Genomic DNA, 23,849 nt, shown 5'->3' with positions numbered 1-23,849 from the left:
AACCCTGTCACAGAAGACCATGGAATAACGCTGATTCAGCCCTCTGGAGATAGATTTATTGACAATTTCCGTTGCACTCTGCCCTTCACTGGCCCTTTAAAATCTCTCTTATTTCTAAAATACCTCAGCTCCTCCTCTTTAGTGAGTTGCAGCCCACACTATGGACCTTGCAGTCCAGGTGTGAGGAGGGAACCCAGTGATAAAGCATGTCACCCTCTGGTGAGTGAAGGTTCTTGTCCTGAAAGAAGATCTCCTTTGACAGCTATATAACACACTAAACACATACACACATAGGACTATATAGGTGTGTACTGTGGTTTCTCTTTTTCTGACCATACATACTTTTGTGAGTATAGACAGGGAGTAGTATGTATCTGTTGGGCATCTCCCGCTAGACTCCTTGTGTGAATGTGAGTGCTTATTCTGAGCCTGAGGATGGAGGTGGGACTCGCCAGCACACATTTTTTGGGACCAGCAATTATTTTTCTCCAAACATACTTTGACACAGTGAGAGAGGAAAACCTAAAAGGGCAAAATAATGAGGAAACAGAAGGAGGAAGATAAAAAACAGAAAAACTGTGAAGACAGAGTAGGATTGAAAAAGATCATGAATTAGTTAAATAAAGGGGTAGGCATCATTGGGGCCCGATGATGTTCTGACCTGTTCAATAATTATCCACCTCTAGTCATTTGTTGCGTGGTTCTGTTGAAGGAAGTGCTCACCCACTTTGGTCGTGGCTCTCCTACATCTAATGTTGCTTTTATGCTCAATGCTCACACAAAAGTTGTTTGACTTTACGTGTAGTCGTGCCCACATACCACATCCCACATGGACATGTGATCAAATAGACCACATTAGTGGAGCTGCAGTTGGTGTGAATACCTAATTAATAGGATTTTATTTTTTTTCACACTTACGACCTCAGGTTAGGGTGGGCCTTAGCGCACCCATACTGCGGAGGTTCACACTTTGGTCCTGAAGAATGACTGGTTAATAGCATCATATAGGCAGAAACATGTTGACCACGCACAATGGGATATAGCTAAACAGTGTATCCAGTTTTCATATCCCACACCTCATATTTTAATGTGTCTGATTGGTCAACTAATAAAATAATTTTTGGACACAATCTAGGCATTTTTTGACCTCCACACATTCACTTTCTCCTGTCACTCAAACAACACAAACCTGCTCCGCTGAAATTCTGGCATTGAAGCACAACAGAGGGGCACTCGGCCTCTCCTAGTGGGGCCCGATGATGAAGCATGTCACCAACTAGGTTGGTGATTGATGGCTTTCTAAAGAATCAAGTTTGATTCTTCATGCCTTCTCTTCCCCTGAGCATATATTCTTTACACATTGCCTCTAAGATAAGCCTGAATGATCTGTGCCAAGATACCAGAGGAATAACTACAGGTTTATTTAGTGAATTTTGTGGTTCACCGTTGTAGGAGGCTGACTTAGTATATAGTGCACATTTATCTAATTGAAGCACCTTGCATTTTTCCAGGCAACCCTCATTGAGATTTTAGTGGTCTTAGACAACCATAGAAAGCTCTCTAAGTGTAAGTGGTAGCTTTGGAGAGCAGCCTTCAGGCCTATCTTTAAGGAGTGTTAAGTAGCTTGTTTTACCAGATCTAATCATGTAGTGTAGGTTAAATGCAAAAGAACCACACAGTGTAGTTATAAAAATAAGTATATTTATTATACACACTCACTAACAGTTTGGTATATCTCCTACCTGGAGATATAAACACAAATACACAATACTTCAATTGCAATTAGGTAAGTAAGCCCATACACTGTGGTCTCCAGAAAGAGACCAAACCATATACTAAAAAAATGGAATGTGAACCGCAACCGAAGTTGGAACTTGGACCAGGAGACTCAGAGTAGCCGGGGACACAAGGAACCACCCAAGCTAACTACTTAGGAACCCCACAGAGGTTGTGTGCAGAATGGAAACACAGCAGCGTGCTCAATAGAAGTGAGCAGGAAAGTTGCAGTTGCACTTTTGTAAAGAAATGCCCTTTCCAGTGGATCCTAGATGCCACTGGTGAAGACTGTGCAAGAATCCAGTGGAATCCAAGGGTGGATTCTTGAAGAGGAGAACCTGCAAGCAAAGGGGACATAGTCTTTACCACTCGGAGGTGACCAGGAGGCACTGAAGAGCAATGCCCAACGATGTTGGAAGGTGTAGGAGTGAAGACAGTGAATTTGTCCCTTTAGCTGTGAGGACCAGTTGACACTGAGGAAGACCAGGAGCCGTTCTGAACTGTCCCACTTCAGGAGTCAAGAACTAAGGGATTGATGTCTGGCTGGAGCCCCAAAAATAAACCAAAAGAGAGTACGCAGTTCCCCAGTAGGAAAAAGAGCGGATGAACCAGCGTCAGTGGAGGCACAAAGGAGGAGAATCCTCCTTGTCGGAACTAGAGTCCTCACACACCCAGCAAGCTAGGTGTCATGCTTCATCATATGGGCTCGCTTCTCATCGGGTCGGCGGTACAATACCCGACAGGCACCCATAAAGGGTCTCTTTAGCGGAGATCTTCTGCTCCTGCAGTATGGTGCCGTGGGTGTGAGGGTCCTAGGGGAGGGTGTGTATAGATGTAAGTGGGTGGTATAAAAAAGGTTGGATAGTCCACAAAGTAATTTTAATAGAGTGGTAACCCACCTTGTTAAAAAAACAAAAGAGAGGCTGCTCTCTGGCTCTAGGGTCCGGTGGAGCAAAGCTCTACTCTACTTTAATGTCCAACATGTTTCACGCATTATGTGCAGAGTGTTACAGTGCATTTCATGAGGACCGAGAACTATCTACACTTAGTGGTCTGGAGAAAAATTTCCTACCTCCCACTGATCTAGTATGCGAGCACGTAGTCCCGCCAAATCTAGTGGAACCCAACTAGATGGAAGCTCTTAATTTAGCGGTCTTTCCAGCAAATGGCACCTTCTATTCAGGTGCACTGTCCAGGTTCGGACGAACGCTGGTAATCTACCCCTGCGCTGGAGCCGGAAAGCCCCAACAAGCCTTGGCAGCTGCAACAGGTGTGGAAAGCAAAGAAGGAGAAACATTGGGACCAACAAGGTCCAAGGGACTTACTACAAGCAGGAAAGTCAGAGCGGGTCCCCATGATGCAGGGGAGCCTACTGAAGCAGGAGAAGACCCTCAAGAGGACTGTCAGGCTACCGGCACAGGAGTTGCAGGAGGACCTCGAGCACCTCACCAAAGATGAAGGCCCACGGTGCAGCGTTTGCGTTGAGAATGCCAAACTTGGCAGGAAGAGATGCTGGAGGCTGGAGCTTCTTCTAGCCCAAAGATCTCTGAAGGGCAGAGCCAACAAGCTTGGCAACTTGGCAATGGCAAACCGACACAGTGCAAAGGGATTCAGTCCCAGCGCTATTGATGAGGGATACAGACCTCAAATTGCTGAGAGGACAGGTCAGACCTTTAGGGAGTTGCAGAACTACTCCTATGTCCTTTGTCCAGTTTTTCACCAGAGTTGGAGCCAAGGGCTTCCTGAACTGGCTCAAACCGGAGTATGCAAGGAGGGCATTAATTGTGCCGTTCAAAGCAGTCTGGTGTTACTGGCACTTGCCCACACCCCAACCCAATACACCGAGTCCTGTCTGAGAGGTGGTCACACCTCCCTGTGACAATCAAACATGTTGTTTTACCTTATCACGCTCAAGCTCAGCTCGGAAGCCAGAGAGCAGAATCGCGTCTGGGGTTGGGAGTAGCACTAGCTTGCTGGCAGACCTTGAAAGGCTGTTACCGGGAGTACGGGTGGCTTCCTGGAGGAGTCCACTAGTGCATGGAATCTTGGGCCAGATGTACAACTATGACAAGTTGCAACTCGCAAATTGCGCTCAATTTTGAGTCACAATTTGTGAGTCGCAACATGCCATGTACAACAGTGTCTGGACACTGTTTGCGATTCCCAATGGGGTCTCAAATTGCATGCCTCATCAATATTCATGAGGCACTCACAATTTGCGACCCCATTGGGAATGGCTGGCCCTCCCAGGGATGGTGGCCTGCAGGGCTCAGCAGACCTCCATGTCTGGGACTGCTTTTAAATAAAGCAGAATTTCTTTTTTTATTCGCCCCATTTTCCTCGGAGGAATGAAACGTTTTTGTTTCAATTTTTAAGGACAGGTAGGGGCCCCTGGGAACACTGCCTGCCCCATAAAGTGGAGGTACTGACACACTTACCATGTCAATTTAAGGAGGAAGCACAGTAACTGGGATCCTGATTAGCAGGATCCTAGTCAGGCTAGTCAAAACAACATACTGACACCAGCAAAAAGTGGGGTATCAATGACAGCAGATCCAACTTTCGTACAACCGTGATAAGTATTGTGTTTATAATTTGAGGTGAGTTCTCGTCCCTTCAATGAATACTCTAATTTTTTGGAGCGGGCATGGACCTTCCTAAAACCGGGCATGAAGGTTGGAAAGCTGTTACCAAAAAAAGTAAGTGACAGAAAATAAACAAATGAAAAAAACATCTGTGAGACCACTCTTAGACAGTCCATGGCAATGCAGCATGCACAGTGGACTTGACTAAGGCCCTCAGGTCTGTATTGTGAATTGTTTGTAGCTAAAAGGATGAAGAACGAGATGCTGGGTCTAATCTTAGGGGGCAGTGATGGCAAAAGAATGATGGGTTGAAATGGTATACTGAGTGGTTGCCTGTGGTTACACTTATTGCAAGCAGCTCCCATCACCTTTTGTGTGTTTGATGTAACACCCTAAGTGGCCAAGAGTGTGCCCAGACATGGGTCCTTTACTCACCCTGCCACTGCAACCAACCTGACTGAATAGGCCCAATCATGTAGAAGTCATTCTTCGGTTGCTTGTGTTGTGGTTCAGAGAGGACCTCAGCTGGCAGATTGTACTGGACTGTTTCCATTGGAGATAGATCATATGGCTGCATCTAATCTGAGCTGGCTTGGTGGTCAAAAGAACAATGTATTGGAATGCTACCCCAGTGATTAACTTTATCGCAAGGAGGCGGGTTGAAATCCTTCTCAGAAATGAAGAGGTATACCAAATGCCTGAGTCTGAACTATTTAGATTCCATCATATTAGGCATGGCTTCGCCACTCGCATTCCTAAAGCCATAACTATTAAGGATGCAAATTTCATGGAGGACAGAACTATAACCAAACCTGCCCCCAAAAGCTAACATCTCTTATATATAAAAAGATAATTTAAAACTCTATATATAGCACAGATAAACTCAAGGAAAATGGCAAATGGAATTAAGGAAAATGCAGTCAATCAATAATTCAATCAAGTCGGATTTGTAAAGCGCAGCTTGTCACCTGAGAGGGTCTCCAGGCCCTGAATGAACGTCTCAGTGGAAAAGCCAGGTCTTGAACCGCTTTCTGAAGCCGGTCAGCTAGGGTGAGGTATGTAGGTGAATTAGTAGGCTGTTCCAGGCCAAATGGGAGAACCAGCGTCCTCTGGCGTGGCAGCAGTGAATGCATGGGATCCGTGCAAGGGGTAAGTGGGTGGAGCAGAGATTCCAGGGAGGGTTTGTGGAAGTGCAGACGGTGGTTCATGTAGGCTGGTCCTTGCTCATGGATAGCTTTGTAGACGTGTGTCAGGAGCTTGAACTGGCATCTCTTCTTGACCAGGAGACAGTGGAGGTCTTTCAGGTGCTGGGCGATGTGGATTCTCTTTGGCAGGGTGAGAATAAGTCTGATGTCTGCATTTTGGATCATATGTAGTATTTTTATGATTGTGGTGGCGGTGCCTGCATAGAGTGTGTTGTTGGAGTCAGGTCTGCTGGTGATGAGGGCCTGCATTACAGTCTTCCTGGTGTTGATGGGGAGCCACTGGAAGATTTTGAGGAGAATGCAGAGTGTGTGGAAGCAGGCTGAGACAGTATTCACCTGACGTTTCATTGAGAGGCCACTGTTAAGGATGATGTTGAGGTTGCAGGCATGGTCTTTTGGTGTGGCGGTGGGTCTGAGCTCCGACGGCCACCAGAGGTCGTTCCAGAGAGCAGTGTGTTTGCCGAAAATAAGGACTTTCAACATGTCTGTGTTGAGTTAGAGGCAGTTGTCCTTCATCCAGGCTGAGACGTTCTTTATACTGTTGTGGAAGTTTGACTTTGTTAAAGATCTGGTCGACTGAGAGAGATAGGAGGAGCTGGGTGTATTTGGCATAGGAGATAATGTTGAATTTGTGCGATCTGATGATGTCTGTGAGTGGTGTCATTTAGATGTGAAAGAGGGTTGAATTGAGAGATGAGCCTTTGGGCACACCGCAGATGTGCTTGGCTTGCAACGTGAAAGGAGGGAGTCAGACTTTATGGGTGTGTCGGGTGAGAAAGGATGCAATCCATCTGAGTGTGTCGTCTGTTATGCCAATGTGCTGTGGGCGGTTGATGAGCGTCTGATGGGAGACAGTGTTGAATGTCGCTGAGAGGTCAAGCAGAATCAGGACATCTGATTCTCTTCTGTTTAGTAAGGTGTGTATATTGTCAGTTGCAGCGATCCGGGCTGTCTCTGTGCTGTGGTTAGTATGGACGCCTGATTGGGAGGGTTCCAGTAGGTTATTACTCTCCAGTAGTTTGATGAGTTGGAGGTTGATGGCCTTCCCAGGACTTTGGAGGAAAACTTGAGAAGTAAGATTGGACGGTAGTTCTGGAGCTATTTGGGGGGTCTGCTGAGGGTTTCTTGAGGAGGTGGTCTGACCTCCACATGTTTCCAGGAGACAGTACATGTAGGAGCGGTTAAAGAGGCATTGAGGATGGTGGTGAGTTGTCAGCTGAGCTCGTCTTTTCTGACGTTGAAGATTCCGTCGGGGTAGGATTTGGTGGATGCCCCTGAGTGGATGAAATTCATATGGGCAGAAGTGTCCTGTGTGCTGAGCTATTTCCAAGCTGTGAGCAGGTTGTCGACGTCAATGGTCAATCAGAGGCTCATTGGGTTGGAGGGTTGGGGATCATAGTTTTCATAGTTTGTTGTTAGCTTGTTTTGGAAGTGGTCGGCAAGGGCATTGCAGAGTTTCTGTGAAGATGAGAAGAGGTTTTGGGTGGCTTATGGGCAGGTGAACTCTCTAAGGATGGTGTAGAGTTTCTTAGCTTTGCTTGTGCTAGTGTTGATACAGAGTGTCAAGGCTTCTTATTTTGTGACTACGATCTGTCAGTGGTAGTTGTTGAGGGCTGATTGGAAGGTGGCTCTGTCAGTGTGAGTCCTGCTAGAGCACTGTCTCATTTCTAGTTGCTTGCAGATGAATATAGACGTGCTGAGTTCTGGGGTGTACCAGCTGACTTGTTTGGAGGGTCTTTGCATTTTCGTAGGTTTGGTAGGGGTGATTCGGTTGTGAAAGGTCTGTACTGGCTGGTCCAAGTTGGTGGTGTCTCTAGGCTGTGTGGTGGTGAGGGGATCAATCTATTGTTACTGCGTGACCTTGGACCATCTTTGGAAGGGAGCACTGTGTCGGTTGGGGATGGTGCGGGTGAGTAGGGTGATGGTGGAGTGTACGATGGAATGGTCACACCATTTAAGTTCTAAAGTGTGGCTGTATTTGATTACGTTGCTGGATGTGAAGATGGGGTCCAGTGTGTGTCCTGCTTTGTATGTGGGGTCAGTGACTAGCTGCTTCAGGCCGATGTTGTGTAGTCTTTCCAGGAGGCCAGTGGAGTTGGTGTTGGTTGCGTAGTCTAGGTGAAATTTTAGGTCTCCTAGAAGATCGTAGTGTTTGGAGTTGATGACGAGCAGGGTGATGGCATAGCTGACTCTGGTTTGTGATACCAGAGGTCTGTACATTAGGTTGCCTCTGATGGTGGTCTTATTGTCAGTGTGGAGCTGAAGTTCATGTGGTCCATGCCGTGGTCTTGTCGTCTGTGATGGGACAAGTGAGCTATTCCTTGTGTCTGATGGCGATGCTGCCTCCGTGTTTGTTGGTGCGGTTGCGCTGTTTCATCTTGTAGCCAACGGATATTACTGTTGTGATGTCTGGGTCCCAACCTGTGGTGAGCAAGCTCTCTGTGAATGAATGTTACAATGAGGGTGAGGGTTGAGATGGTGCCCCAGATTTCAGTGGTGTGTTTGCTCAGGCATCTGGTGTTGCATCTAAGTTGATCTGACAGGGTCTTGGCCGGCGTGGATGGTGAAGTGCAGGATCCTGCAAAGAAGGTCGTTTTGGAGAGGAGGTGAAGCAGCACTGTAGGGAGGAGAATGTTTCTACTGTGAAGCGGGGAGATTCAATGCACTAGTTGTTGTTATGACCGGGCTCTAGGGAGAGGAAATTGGCAGAAGAGCACCTGTTGAGGTCAGAGGGGCCAAGGTTCCTGAAGCGGTCCAGATGCAGATGGGCATGCCTTTGGCATGCCTTTGGAGCTCCAGCAGCATGGTCCTGCTGTGGCCTTCATTAAGTATGTCCTGCAAGGGTCCTGGACCCTTAGTCAGTCTGAATAACCAATGCAGTGGTGACAATTCATTTGTTTAAATGTAGGGCACAGCCTATTCAGTTGCAAGAGGGGCTGTTTAACCCCCTCAATCAGGGACCCAGTTTCCTAAAGACAGTTTCCAAAACTTTCTAGAAGATGTTTATGAGTGATCTTGCACACATTAGCAATCTACCCAGCCATTTAAATGCTTGTCATTCTTCAAGTTGTTACATTCTGCCCTGTTTAGCTAATCTCCCGCATTGGCTGGCCCTGGAGTAGCTGGGTCATAACACAACTGGGCCAAGGAAAAAAATTCTCTAGCAGCACAAGAATGCTCCGAGCTAATGTAGGCTTTTAACCTTGCAGGAAGGCTAATTGCTGTTGGCCTCTTTGTGTTTGCTCTGATTAACACAGCTCGAGTGATGAAGATTTAAGACACATCAAATTCCTACCACAGCGGTAGGACATGATAAAGTCAACCATAGCTGCGAACTAGTGAATGGGAAAAGTCAAATGAAACACTAATTGCACAAAAGCATAGCATTCTTGTCATTGTCTAAAGCAGTCCTACATTCCTGTTTCTAGGGGCTGTTTTGTACTGATAATGTACCTTACTTTTACAGGACTATTCCTCCTGAGAGGTTTTCCTCCTCACACTTCATAGGTCTGTTGCCCAACCCTGATTGTGCATAGAGTACAGCCACTAAAGGAGTAAAGCTGCAACAGGGAGTCAGCCCATGTTCTCTAAACTCTGAAATGTGTGACGCATTCGCTCCAGACTTTATTGGCTCCCTCAGTAGAGACAACGATGAGTGCAGGTAGCAGTGGGATTTGATGACCACCCGAACACTTACCCTTTGTGATACACAGTAATACAAGGGGGAGCTTGGAATTTCTAAGGAAACTGGGCTGGTGGCCTTGTCAGATGTCTTTGACAGTGAGAGGAAAGGTGTATCCCTTATTTAAAAGAAGCAGGAGCAATAGGATCTTCTTCCTCCTCCCAACCAATAGGAGTGCCAAAATCCAGAAAAGACAAAAACAAAAAGTGATGAATGAGTTACTTGAAATTATGTCACCCACTGGTAATCCAGTCCATCGCTATTTGCCCATTATACCACCTAAAGCAATCATATGCCAATCATGCCCATATATGTGTCCCCTGCTCACTGTCCCATAGGATTCAAATTTCACCTTTCTGACAAAGCCTAAGGAAGCCAAAGCTGGTCTGAGGTTGCTTGTGTTTCCACTCTGAGAGACCTAGCCTGGTTGTCTATCTGAAGTGGCATGGTAGGTAAAACAATGATGTGCTGGATTGCTGCCCTTAATAATTACTATTGGCTAATAACATTTCAAGCAATCCACCCATTGCATTTTCCCTCGGTGGAAATCCCAGGAAGTGGTTGCTGAAAGTTTAATTAATTTAAGCATGATATTGAAAAGATACTTTTAATTCCATGTGTGAGTTTTGGTTTGCATGACGTGAGATTTATGGATTTAGTTCCATAATTGTTTATTAGCTACATATATACAATAATTATATAATTATACTTGTATACGATGACCAACAACCTTTGCTAAAAGTAAGTTCTCTTTTTTTGTGGTCATAAAACATTAGCTTACATTTACAAAATGTCCAATTACCTGATAAAAAAAATAAATTGAAAGTCAGGAGAAACTAAGTCTAAATATCCATGACACTGGCTAGAAATACAAACCTCGAATCTGGGGAACTGGGGGCCTTATTTATGAGTCCTTGCGTCACTTTTGCGCCGCTGGTGCGGCAATTTTTGTGACGTACCAGCAAGGTAAAAAATGCGCCATGTTGTGCCATATTTACAAAGTGACTCATCTAGGTAGATGCATCACTTTGTAAACCTATGCACTACATTATACCTGCGCCAGGTATAATGTATGCAAGGTGTGCGTTCTGACGCAAGTAAGCCTCGTAGAAGTGATGCAGTGAAATCTATGAGATTTCACTGCGTCACTTCTAGGACACAAATGTGTCAATATTTTACGCCTGCCTCACAGCAGGCGTAAGACTGACACAGGCACATTTGAAATACCATTTCTCCTGATGTCCTCTCGGACTGGGCACAGAGGGTGATGTTTTTTCTAGGTAACGCCAACTGCGTCCTATCGACGAAACGCCGGAGATCGTTTTTCCCAAGGGGCCGGTCGGAGTAGGAGCCGATCGACCGGCCGTGGCGGACAGAATGCCAGCAATCGAGGGCAAGGCTTTGGGCGAGGCCAATACCAAACCTCAGCAACTTCACCAATTTCTATCCCACAAAAGGGCACCGCTTCGGCGGTCGAGGATACCGGAAGAACTCAGGATCCAACAACTCGAACGGTGAGTGTCTTAAGTGTCATCCCTGCAGAGCAAGTGCGCATTGGCGTTCAACCAGCGTTCTTTTACGGGGAGTGGGCATCTCTTACTGCAGAGGCATGGGTCTTACAGACCGTGCGCGGTTTCCATATAGACTTTTACGAACAGCCCATTCAGGTAGGTGCCCCGCACCCCATGGTTTTTTCAGAGTCCAATGCGCAGTTGACAGACAAAGAGGTCTCGGAGTTGCTTCCCAAAGGAGCCATTCGTCAATCAACTCAGCACCCCTCGGGTTTCCTCAGCAACATTTTTCTGGTGAACAAGACCGATGGGGCCAAGCGTACGGTGATCAATCTCAAAGAGTTTAACTGGTGGTTGATTTACCGACACTTCAAGATGGAAGGGATACACCTCCTCCTAGATGTACTCCTTCCACGGGACTGGATGGTGCGGCTGGACCTCAAGGATGCGCAGCATCTCCGGAGGGGCATGCCATACGATCAGACGGTGTCTCTCTCGGACGAAGTGAAGGATATGTCATGGTGGCTATCCCACATGGAGGCCTGGAATGGTCGAGCGATCTTCGGATCAGTCCCAGACCTGGTAATAGAATCCGATGCCAGCAGGTCGGGTTGGGGTGCTCTCTGCAGGGAGTTCTCCACAGGCGGCTCCTGGTCGTCCGACGAACAGAAGTTACACATCAATTGTTTGGAACTTCTGGCAGGGGCTTTCGCAGTACGCTGCTGGACCAGAGATACGGCGAAGTCATGTGTGCTCGTTAAAGATGGACAATGTCTTAGCGGTTCGATACATCAACCACCTGGGAGGTCCACGGTCTCGGGCTATGGCGAATTTAGCGAAAGAGTTCTGGGATTACTAACTCGCTCATCAGGTATCCGTGATGGCGGAACACTTAAAGGGACAAGCCAATCAGGTGGCGGACTTGCATTCCGGGTATCTGCGAGACTTCAGTCAATGGATGTTGGATGTTCAGGTTTTTCAGTGGCTGAACGAGCTGAGGGGTCCTTTTTCGGTGGACGTGTTTGCGTCCCGCTTGGATCTTCAACTTCCGCGGTTTTTCAGTTGGAGGCCGGATGCTCTGGCGGAAGCCACCAATGCCTTTCTCCAAGATTGAAGTCAGGAGAGACCTTTTGCGTTTCCCCCTTCTCGATGGTGATGGGGACGGCGGCCCAAGTTCGCTGGCAGAATGTGGAGCTGGTGATGGTGACTCCGCTCTGGAGGTCCCAAGTCTTCTGGAGCTTTTTTGGGATTCTCCAATCCTACTCCCCTGGTTCCTCCCCTTCTGCTCAATCCGGATCGGGAGTCGCATCATCTCATCATTCACAGTTCTCTCCACCTCATGGCGTGGTCGCTCCCTGGCCCTTCGAGATTAGCTGAGGGCCTTTTGACCAAAGCCTGGGCAAACAGTACGGCGAAGCGCTCCAGATCCGCTTGGGCTAAGTGGATGCGTTGGTGTCTTCGACGGGACGTGGATCCCCTGGTCGCAGGAGTCGTTCCTATTCTGAATTTTTGGGCAGAATTGGCAACCAAGGGCCCAGCGTACAGAACAATTAACGTGATGCGTTCCACGATTTCAGCGCGCCATCATCCGGTGGAGGGGACACAGTTAGGGGAACACCCTTTTGGTTGTAGGCTCTGAAGAGGTATTCGTCTTTTGTTATCTCCGGAACCTCGGTATTCGGTCCTCCTGGACGTCATTGAGGTTCTAAACCTTTTCCTGTCTTGGAAACCTAATGCATATTTGTCCTTGAAGGAGCTTTAAGCCAAATTGGCTATGCTTTTGTGGTTGGTCTCTTGCTGTAGAGTGTCGGATGCATGTGCCTTGGACATTTCAGCAAGAGTTTTTTCCCCGGATGGGGCTACCTTTACGGTGGGGCATGGCACAAAATCTGCATCAAGAACTGTCTCGTACCTGGCTTTTGTGGATGTCCCCAAGTTGTGTGTTGTTCAATGTCTGAAAGCTTATGAGGAGGTGACACTGGAACTTCGCCCATGGGGCGAAAGACAATTGTTAATTGCCTTGCGGAAATCACACGAAGGAGTCTTCTCCCCCACCATTGCGAGGTGGGTGCATTGGGTCATGCAAGAAGCAGGAATTGATACTAAGCGTTTTGGAGCTCATTCAGACAGAGAGGCCATGCCCTCTAAGTCGTTTTCCTTAGGAGCTCATTTAGAGGATTTAATGCGGGCAGCAGATTGGTCCTCAGATTCCACGTTTAAGAGGGTTTACTTTAAAACAGTGGTGGATTTTGCTCAGTTGGTGGTGAGTAAGCTTTGAACTAGCATAATCTTAGCCTCCGGTCCTGCCATAGAATCGAAATTTCCCTAGTCAATGTAAAGGTAAGTTTCCATTCTATTAAGGACACGAATGTGAGGACTATCCCTCCCAGGACTTCTTCAAGTGAGAACCCACCCGTATGGCAGTAAGTAATCGGGTTACAATCTGATTTTGTACTGTGTTGATTTCCATGCTGATGCTGTTGATTACATGGTTGTAAGTGTGGTTTATTTTACAACGCTTACGCTATCGTATTTTTCTATTGACGGTTCCAAACAAGACCAATGAAGAGTGAGCGTACTTTGCGTGAAGGAAGAGGGAGACGAGAGACTGCATATCTAGCCTTCATGGACAGTGTGAAGGGACTACGTTATGGACTTATATGATAGACTCATGGGAGTTGTAGCTTTTGTCTAGTGACACACGAGGTTTTGATTAATGTTTTACTATTTCTTGGTTTGTGAACATTGATTGAACGCTTTTCTGAGGCTGATGTGTTTTTTGTATGTAATAAACAGCGAAGGAGGAAAAGCATAATCCTCGCCTCCGTGTCCTTAATAGAATTGAAACTTACCGTTACATCCGATAGGCAAATTTCGATTCACTCCCTTTAATTGGAAAACTCTAAACACCAAGCAGACATACCCTTCTGCACCTGTTTAACTCAGTAGCCTCTATGCCTTCTTGGTTGCCACCCACTGATTTGTGTGGATTAATGGAAAACGAAAACTAAGCAACCACATTGGAGGGAACCACATTTTAACAATTTTAAGGAAAGCTAATTTTAAGTAAACACAAAAAAGTCAAAATTTTAAGAAAAGATAATTTTAAGGAAAAATCCATATTTACATAACAATTGGATGGAGTTTAGGATCAGTGAGGGGTTTTTGGTTTCAGGAATGGGTAATGTTTAAGGATGATGACGGATTTTATGGGTCAGGAATAGGTGGAGTTTAGGACTAGTGAGGGGTTTTTAGGTTCAGGAATGGGTATTGTTTAGGGATGATGAGGGAATTCATGAGTAAGAAATGGGTGGAGTTTAGGAGTGGTGAGGGGATTTTGGGTTCATGGATGAGTGGAGTTTAGGGATGTGAGGTGTTTCGGGGTTCAGGGATGGGCAGAGTTTAGGGTTGATGAGGGTTTTTAAGTTTTAGCTATGGGTAGAGGTTAAGAATGATGAAGAGTTTTAGGGTTCAGAATTGGGTGGAGTTTAGGATGGTGAGGACTTTTAACCCCTTGCATGCTGATGACGGCCCCCAGACGTCATGCACTACGGTGCTCGTGTGCTGATGACGGCTGAGGGCCTTTATAAACCCGCCCACTCGCGATTCTGCCATACAGGCGCAGAATCGCAGCTGCATGGAAGGGGTTAAGGATGCAGGGAAGGGTAGAGTTTCGCTGTAGAAAGGACTTTTTAGGGTTCAGGGATAGGTAGAGTTTAGGAGTAGTGAGGCATTTTTAGAGGCCTTGGATGGGTGGTTTTTAAGATAAGTGGGGGTTTTTTAAGGTTCAGTGATGGGGGGATTAGGCGGAGAAATGAGTTTTTAGGGTTTGAGGAATGGGTGGAGTTTAGAGGTACCGAGGGATTTTTACTGTTCAGCAATAGGTGAAGTGTAAGGGTACAAAGGGTTTTTAGGATTCAGGTATGGGTATAGATTGTTGTGGTGAGGTGTTTTTAGGGGGCAGTGATTGATGTGCTTTGGGTGATGAGGGTCAGCAAATTAAAAGTATCTAAAGTGATTGTTTGACAATCAGAATGACATTAATCTGAAATATTATCCCTTGAAGAAAAACACTGACCTAAATACCTCCATCAAATCTATCTGAAAAAGTAAGGGCTGCAATCATTGCATGTATGTACACATTAAAAAAATAAGCTAGCGTATGCTAACTTTGATTAAAAAGACATTCTTTGAATTGGTTTCTCTGTAACGGTAAATGCCATTCAATCTGAAAATTTACATTAAATAGTATAGCTGAAATGGTTTCCCGGTTAAGTATTTTATAAAATTGCTGTTCAATGAATCACATAAGACTTTTGCATAATACATGCAGGCTTTCATAGATCCTAGTCAATTTATGCAAAGTCGAGTTTTTAGGAATGTTTATGATTGGTTTAACGTATACAATTATACAGCAGAAGTGGCTTAAATGTTGTAACATAGAAGACAAATTTCACTGACTACACCATCCGAACTATCTTTAACCCCATTATCTAGGTAAAATCACTTAAACTGTGGGTCCCCTTGGTTTGAAGTACATTTGACATTTGAAAATATACTAATCTTTATGACCATTTCCCTGTTTCATGTGCACACAGAATTATGTTCTGTGTCATGCGTATATACATGGAATAGAAGTATCTCCCTTAATAACAATCTAAGGAATTACCCATTCACCCATGTATTAGATGCACCCTACATTAGGTGAAATTAGCCAGTTTTCTCTACTTTGGGTACAAAGAGTACATGGTGTACTTAGTACACATTATACATGCAATGTATTGAACTGTGTTCCATCTGCTGGAAAGATTGTTGCCCTTCCATTAGTGATCATCACCCAAGATATAGGTAAGTCAAAAATTAGTATGGTCTGAAATATCATTATTGGAGATAAATGGCGCTAGGGAGTTGTAGATGTCTAACTGGTTTAGATGATTTACACTTCTATGTGCAATTTGATGTCCGACTTGTGTCAGATGGAGAATGCTGCACCAGTGGGACATGCTTTTCTAAAAAGAATGACTTTCTTCACGAGACCAGTGATAAGTAATGTAACAATGTACTTACGGCAGAAGCTGTCACTTCTCCACTGGCGAACCTTAACACCGGCATCTTGACAAGCCAAAACATATGATGAAAGCATCTGGCAAAAAACCTTCTGTAATCCTTTATAAAAACAGAAGTCATAAACGCAGTCTTGGAAGAAGCCTTCTGGATCCACTTTGCTATGGCAATCGTGAAAAGGGCCACTAAGGTCCAACAGAATGCCGCAGCTGTTCTTACTCTCCCTCTGCTGGGCTACCATGGACTCCTTATTGAGACATTCTTCAAGGGGCGTCTCTCGGCATCCCTCAACATCTTCCTTTTTCCAGCTGTTTCCAAACACAGCGGGCCTGGACACCACACTGTCACCTCTCATGGTTAAATCATTCCTTTTATCATTGTCAAAGTTTCCACAAAGCCCACACACAGATTTGGCATATGTGCTAGGGATGGTTAGTGAGAGATGGCTCCACCAGTCAAAAGTTATTTTGAGGCCAAAGTCTGTTTCTATCACTGCAGTCCTACCTTTCCTGTACATCTGTATTTTTCCATTGTCAATGGTGTAAGGGAGGTTAATCAGCAGGCCATTGAGCTGTGGAAGAGAGATCAAGCCAGTATTTGGTAAGACTCACATGGAACATAAACAGAATAAATAACTAATATTGTTTATTGCTTTAGTCCAAAGATTGATATAACCTCTTCCTGTTGGTACTTGCACATTTATACAGTCTACATTTCATTTGAATTATTCATGTGTTTTCAATTCCACCAGTGTGCCTCCCTGTTCATGTTGGAATATCTGAGGTCCTCCTCTCTCTCATAATCAACCTCTTCAACAGCTAATCCATTTTGCCACTCATAAGCACGCTTATGTCTCATGATTAATTTACACGAGCCAGTGTTGAAATCCAAAAGAGGCTGAGACTCACATATAATCGAACAGTGTCTCTGGGGTTCAGTGATGTGAATATATTTTGAGAGAACAGGTATCTGGCAGTCAGGGCATAATCCTCTACCTCTCCCTATGCAGGCCCCATCAAGCTTTTCCTGCTCCAGGTCCCTTCTGCCATGCTATGGACCATGCAGGAGGTCACAGTGCACTGTTACTCTTTGCAGCACATATTTGCTCTTCAATGTCTTGCTACTTTTGTAGAAACTGTTTATGAGAGTGGTCCCTTATAAAAAAGGGGCAGTGCCATGAATACAGTGTTACCGGACCAGTATCGGAGTTGTATCTCATCATTAAAGTAAGGCCATCTTCTGTGACCCTGTACCCTTCCAGCACTCTATAATTTGGTAGGATGATTTGTTGACTTTATTTAGAAGTGTGACAACTTAATAATATGCAAATGTATTGACTTTGGAAATCAATGGGAAACAACCTTTACAACGCAACTTTTACAACGCACTACCATTACAACGCATGCATTTACAACGCAACCATTACAACGCATTACACTACAACGCACACCACTACAATGCATGTCATTACAACGCAGTCATTACAACGCATACCATTACAACGCATAGCATTACAACACATAGTACCTTTACACTCTCCAACACTAACCGTACTGTTGCACCCCCTGGAGTTAGAATAGTAATTTTTACCGCTACACTATTCAACACTTACCCTACTGTTGCACCCCCTGGAGTTAGAATAGTAATTTTAACCCCTACACTATACAATACTTACCTTACATGCAATGTAATGTTATGCGTTGTAATGGTATGCGTTGTAAATGTAGTATGCGTTGTAGTGAAATGCGTGGTAAAGGTAGTTTCAAAGAATTTGTTGTAATGGCATGCGTTGTAATGGTATGCGTTGTAATGGATGTTGCGGTGTAAAAAATGCGTTGTAAAGGTAGGCGTTGTAAAAGTATGTGTTGTAACGTCATACATCCGAAATGAATAGGTTAGTGACAATTAGCTTACTTGACTGCAGACATAGATGGACTCATGCCCTGTATACAGCCTATGTGGGATTTCACTCAAGAGTAAAAATTGTCATTGGCTCTCCCATACCCTGAGACAGTGGGATCTTCACCATACCTGCAAAAATATTCTGGACATTTGGGTTTGTCATTTTACTTTTCAGTATCTCTGAACTCTCTAGAAACAGAGGGGCATATTTTCAAGGGTGGCGATAGGGAATTATCGCAGCTTTAGCTGCCGTTTTCGGCCGCTAAGCGGCGATAATTCTATCGCTCTATTAGCGAGTTGTCGCTAACTGCTGTTAGCGACAGCTTGTAGGCGATAGCGAGCAGTTTGGGGCCCGCTTTGCATGTCAGCGATATTTATCGCTAATGACATGCAAAGTGGGCTTTCCCAACCTGTTAGCGACTGAAAGCAGTCGCTAACCTCGCTATCGCCTATTACCAACACATGCGTAGCGTTAGAAATATTCATGCTAAGCGCAAATATCTCCATAAACTAATACCTGCTCAGACCAGTTCTTAGCCATTATATCCAATGGGAGGTGAATATAATGGCTAAGACCCTGTTAGCGATAATGCGTGAATATCGCTGTATTCTCAGCGATATTCACGGATTTTGACGCTATCGCCTGGAATTTTTATCGCTTTTGAGATAAACGTTGCTAATAGCACGTTATCTCAGCGATAAATTCCAGTGATGCACGGCGATAAAAAAAAGCCGCTAAGCCTAGATAGCAATAAATATCGCTATTTGTTGATATTATGCCCCAGAGTGACCACAGTGGTTTTTGTTGTGTGTAGCACTGAACTCTAGAATAAACTACCCAGCCTCCTTAGAACTGCAGAGTAGCGTCAGCCCTCATTGGGCCATATGACTCCAAACACTGCTAGAATAATCAAGTACTAGAAGACTCATGTCACTTCAAGGAACTTCTATGTATCAATGATCTTCTGCGGTAGTTCTGTTAGCTTTGCGTGTTAACTCCTGTCTTCACATCCTGGTAACCTTCATGTTCAACCACATCGGGATGATGGTTAATAGGGTCCGGTGCACCACGCTTACTCTGCTGTGAAAGTTGACCCTTTGTCAGGACATGTAGGACTAACCATTACAATACTTTCGAAGTTTTCACAAGAGCAGACTCTTTTTGCTATTCATTATCACAGGACCATAAGCCAGCATCCCTGCCTACCTTACTTCTTTTCATATTGTTTCAAACATACTGATTGGTACTGGTACTGCATCTTTCCAGGGTCAAGGTGGCAGACGGTTGTAAGCATTCTGTTCCGGTCTCAACACCGAGCAAAAGTTGGCTGGGTTCTTATATCAGCTCAAACAAGGAATTTTGGCCTTATGGCAGCTACAAAAGTGGCCTGAAAACTGGAAAGAGCTATTTAGGTGGGTTTGCAGAAATCTTATTGTATTTTCACTTCCTTTTGAGGACAACTTACATGGAGGGACTACTACATTAATTAAACATTAAAAGTGTGTTAGACTTGCCAAGATGTAGGGTTACACATCCGGAGATGGCTTTTTTTCATGAATCAGACCTTTCCTTTTCTGCTTCTGCTTGTGATAACCCTGTTGCTGAGTTTTACTACCAGTGTCTGCTCTCTCCGTTCCAAGCGAACTCTCAAGAATTTTTTTGTTTGCATGATTTTTACATATATATATATATGTATATATATATATATATATATATTACCTACTGGCTATCGCCAGTAGGTATATATAGTTAGGATTAATTCCCTATGGGATTTCTGAAAATTCTATGTCTAATAACTTTGGCGTTTGTGGACGGAATCGGCTGAAATTTTCAGGAAAATGGCACATTTTGTTTCTGAGCAGCCCCTGAAAATTTGGTGGGGTTTCGTCAAGGGGGGGCTGAGAAAAAAGGGGGGTCCCAAAACGCGTTTTTTGCATTGAGTTTTCCATAGGGCGGTTGGACTCACTTTTAGCTCGAACGGCTGAATGGATTTGCACGAAACTTGGCAAAATTGTAGGGACTGTTAGCCCGATGTGCCTTTGCTAGGTCTCAATATATGTGCTTCAGTGGATTTTGAGAAATTAACGTTTAAATCAAGATATATATCTGTAACAGCGCTCCGGGCAGCGATCCGGTCCGCTTACTTTTCGCGTTTCGGAACTTTGCGTGCAGAAAGCTGATTGGCTCTCCGGTGTCTGTCAACATTCTAAACAGTCCGGAGCGGCCGCCATCTTGTCTCTCGGTAGGATCGAGAGAGAAGAAGAGGTGAAAAACGAAAGGGGAATTTAATGAAAGGGGGCAAGGTATCCCCCTCTTGACCCCCTAGGAATGTTGTTGGGGTTATTAAAGGGTCCCGTGGGGAAAAGAAAAAAAAAAATGATTTTTCACGGTAGAAGCGCTTCACGGGCCGCGAACTGGGCCGCAAACTGGTAGCGAAACGGGAATTCGCCATTTTGTGCTTCGTTTTAATTGTTTAGAGATAAAAATTATCGCCGCACATCGGCCACAATGCATGAGTATCGTTGAAAAGTCAGCGATATTCATGCATTATCCAGCAAATGCTCTTAGCCGTGTTATCCACCTTCCATTGGATAACATGGTTAAAAACTGCTCTGTGCGTGAGCTTTTTTTTTTTTTTTTTTTTTTTTGCTGCGTGACGTTTGTTAACGTTCGATTCGATGGAAATCAGGAAGTGTTGACCACCATTTTGTCACTGCGAGTAAATATTTTGTTATAAATGAATCCTTATTGAAAAACATTGTCTGCGCCATCTTGCCTTTTTGTCCAATGCCACAATTTTGTCGTGCACGGCAGCCATTTTAGATGCCTTGACCAGGCCCACTCTCTGCACGCCGCCGATCCTCAGCATGGCTTCCCACCCTCGCAAGCATCTCCCCCACGCACTGGTCATCCCCGCTCTGTCTCTCATGCATGGGCCATATACTTCCCCCCATCTGCGCTGCTCTTCTCTGAGAATCACACCCTGTGCCCTCCCGACACCTCTCTTTCACCCTATTCACTACCGCACCCTCTGACACTCCTCTTCCTCTGTGTCCGATTGTCCAGGCCGGACCTAGGCTATCACCTACCCCTGCGGATGTAGTTTATGGCCCCAGCTGTAGAGAATTCAGACATGCCAACCCTCCCGATTCAGGCGTGTGACTACTGATTTCAGTGCTAGTCTCCCGCCTCCCGATTTCTGCAAGCAAAAACTCGGGGGCATATTACCAACAACTAGCGATAATTTTTGTCTCTTATTTGTTTAGAGACAAAAATTATCGCCGCACATCGGCGATTTTTATCGCAGATAAACCTTGCTATTATCGCAGAAAAGTCAGCGATATTCATGTATTATCGAGCAAATGCTCTTAGCCATGTTATCCACCTCCCATTGGATAACATGGCTAAGAACTGCTCAGGGCAGGTGTTAGATTTTGGAGATATTCGCGCTTAGCGCGAATATCTCCAAAAGTTGGTAATAGGAGATAGCAATGTTAGGGACTGTTTCCAGTCGCTAACATCTTGGCACGCCCGCTTTGCATGTCATTAGTGATAAGTATCACTGACATGCAAAGCGGGGCCCAAGATGGTCGCTATCTCCTTTTAGCTGTCACTAACTGGTGTTAGCGACAGCTTGGTAATAGGGAGATATTTTTATCTCCGCTTTCTTGGCTTTTAAAGCCAAAAAAGCGGAGATAAACCCCCTTGATAATATGCCCCACGATTCCTTGGGGGTTTCAGCTGACAGGGCTTGGTATTGTGTTACATGGTAATTTTTCCAGGAAACGTCAGAGGGTCGATGCAGGGGCTCTAGAAGAGGTGATAAACCATTTAAGCCTCATGAACAAGCGCATGGTCTTTTAAAGATTTGTGAAGTACTCGGGGCGGCGGTGTGTGTGTGCCCTCTTTCAGGAGCGGGCGGGGGGGCACTGCCAGCAACTTGCCAGGTCAGGTAGTGTTCAACACGTGCATCACCCTTTCTCTGCCTGCTATTGCGCTCCATGCTTCGGAAAGGTAAGAAAAAGAACGTGCATTTGAGTTTGAAATGTCCGATCCTGCAGCAGCACACTTCCAAAGCCCACACATGACAATAACCCGATTCAAGGCCCCATTCACCCGTTTTTAAAAAAATAGATAACACTCCAACAAAGTAAGATAATAAAACTTTATTAACTATTAACTATAACGAACGGAACAAAAACTAAAAACATTTAAACATTTTTCAACACAAAAAGCAACAATGGTTAGAAGCTGTCTTTTGTGCGAATAGTCCCAAGGCAGCACAACGTGCAGAGTTCTGGACGGCACCCAGGTGATGTCGCCTGGGTGCCGCACTGGTTTTGGGATCCTACAATGCAGCACAGAAAAACAGCGTGGGGCGTCCCGGGTGGTGCGGGGGGAGGCCTCGTCAGTAGCGGTCTGTTGTGCGAATAGTCCCAAGGCAGCAGAACGCGTTGAGATGTTGATGGGACTGTGTCCAGTGTCACATGGCTGACACAACATGTACGACAGGCACCCAGGTGATGTCCAGTAAACTGCCGTACTGGTTTTGGTATCCTACAATGCTGCTCCGAAAATTGGCGAGCGGCGGCCCGGGGGTGGGGGAGGCGGCGTGAACGGGCCTCCCCAGGTGGCGGCCATCTAGCTGAGTTGCGCTCGCTTTTGCGGCTACAGCGTCTCGCTCACCATGTTGTTGAGTTGCTTCCACTCTTGCAGTGCAGCGATAGGCGGCTGCCACATGGCTCTTAAAATGGCGGACGGCTCCTCGGTTTTGGGCCTGGTCCACTGAAATGGCCCTGGGACACCTTGGAACTCGGACGCTTGCCTGCTAGGGCTTGGGCTCCATTCTCGAAAAGCGTCCCCTCAGCCGTGAAGATTCTACAAAAGTTTTGGGGGCCCCCGACTCCCGCAGGCTTCCGGTGGGGAGCGGCTGCCATGATTGCTCGCGGAATGACCACGACGGAGCCACGAGATGGTGGTGCTCTCATGCTGACGCCAGTTTCAGTCTGAATGATCCGGAAACAAGGTGGGGCTTTCATCGTTTGGGAAAAAAAAATGTTCTAAACCAATGAAAAGTGTTATTTTTAGGTCATATGACCAAGCCTTCCATCTTTAGGAAACCAAAAGTAAAATGAACCAATGAAAAGTTTTATAAACAAGTCACATGACCTGTTATGCGGCATAGGGCTACAAAAAGCGTAGAAAATCCGTTGGCACGTGAGGCGGCGTCAGTAGCGGACCGATGTGCGAATAGGCCGAAGGCAGCACAACGCGCCGAGATCCGGATGGCACCGAGGTGGTGTCCAGCAAATTGCCGCACTGGTGTGGCCATCCTACAATGCTGCGCCGAAAGACGGCGTGTCCAGCTGAGTTGCGGTCACTGTTGCGGTACAGTGACTCGAACGCGCCGAGATCCGGATGGCACCGAGGTGGTGTCCAGCAAATTGCCGCACTGGTGTGGCCATCCTACAATGCTGCGCCGAAAGACGGCGTGTCCAGCTGAATTGCGGTCACTGTTGCGGTACAGTGACTCGAACGCGCCGAGATCCGGATGGCACCGAGGTGGTGTCCAGCAAATTGCCGCACTGGTGTGGCCATCCTACAATGCTGCGCCGAAAGACGGCGTGTCCAGCTGAGTTGCGGTCACTGTTGCGGTACAGTGAGTCGAACGCGCCGAGATCTGGATGGCCCCGATGTTGTGTCCAGCAAGTTGCCGCACTGGTGTGGCCATCCTACAATGCTGCGCCGAAAGTCGGCGTGGGGTGCCCCGTTGGCTTATGAGGTGATGTCAGTAGTGGACCGATGTGTGAATAGGTCGGAACCAGCACAAGGCGCCAAGATCCGAACGGCAAGTCCTGGATGTTGAGTGCCTCAGTTGAGAGTTCTGAGCAGTGCTTGTAAGACTATCTGAAGTTTATTATAAGAATCAGAGTAAGTTGAAGACTGTCTGAAGCTTATTTGCACCTTTTGCAGCTTCACTATTGCCCAAGGTGGTGTTCAGCGGAACTTTTTTCCTTTTCCTTTCTGCTTCTTTTCCTACAATCCGTTTCATCTAAAGACACGACCAGGTCCCTGAATGTGTGTAGGGGGACGCTATTGAGTGAATGAAAATGGCGGCTTGTC

The 23,849-nt window shown here is 45.8% G+C and overlaps 1 protein-coding gene across 1 annotated transcript in view; it reads right to left on the bottom strand.

Annotated features, from left to right (window-relative positions):
• LOC147701261 (IgGFc-binding protein-like) overlaps nucleotides 1-23,849 on the bottom strand; it is a 217,263-nt gene that overhangs the window by 84,130 nt on the left and 109,284 nt on the right. The window contains exon 12 of the mRNA XM_086929327.1: nucleotides 15,827-16,394. Within this exon, the coding sequence (XP_086785453.1) occupies nucleotides 15,827-16,394 (568 nt within the window). The remainder of the gene's footprint in view (nucleotides 1-15,826; nucleotides 16,395-23,849) is intronic.

The sequence above is a fragment of the Lissotriton vulgaris genome, chromosome 7, assembly GCF_964263255.1.
Source record: "Lissotriton vulgaris chromosome 7, aLisVul1.2, whole genome shotgun sequence".
Lineage (NCBI taxonomy): Eukaryota > Metazoa > Chordata > Amphibia > Caudata > Salamandridae > Lissotriton > Lissotriton vulgaris.
Note: the sequence above shows the minus strand (reverse complement) of the source record. Positions and strands in the feature narration are given on the sequence as shown.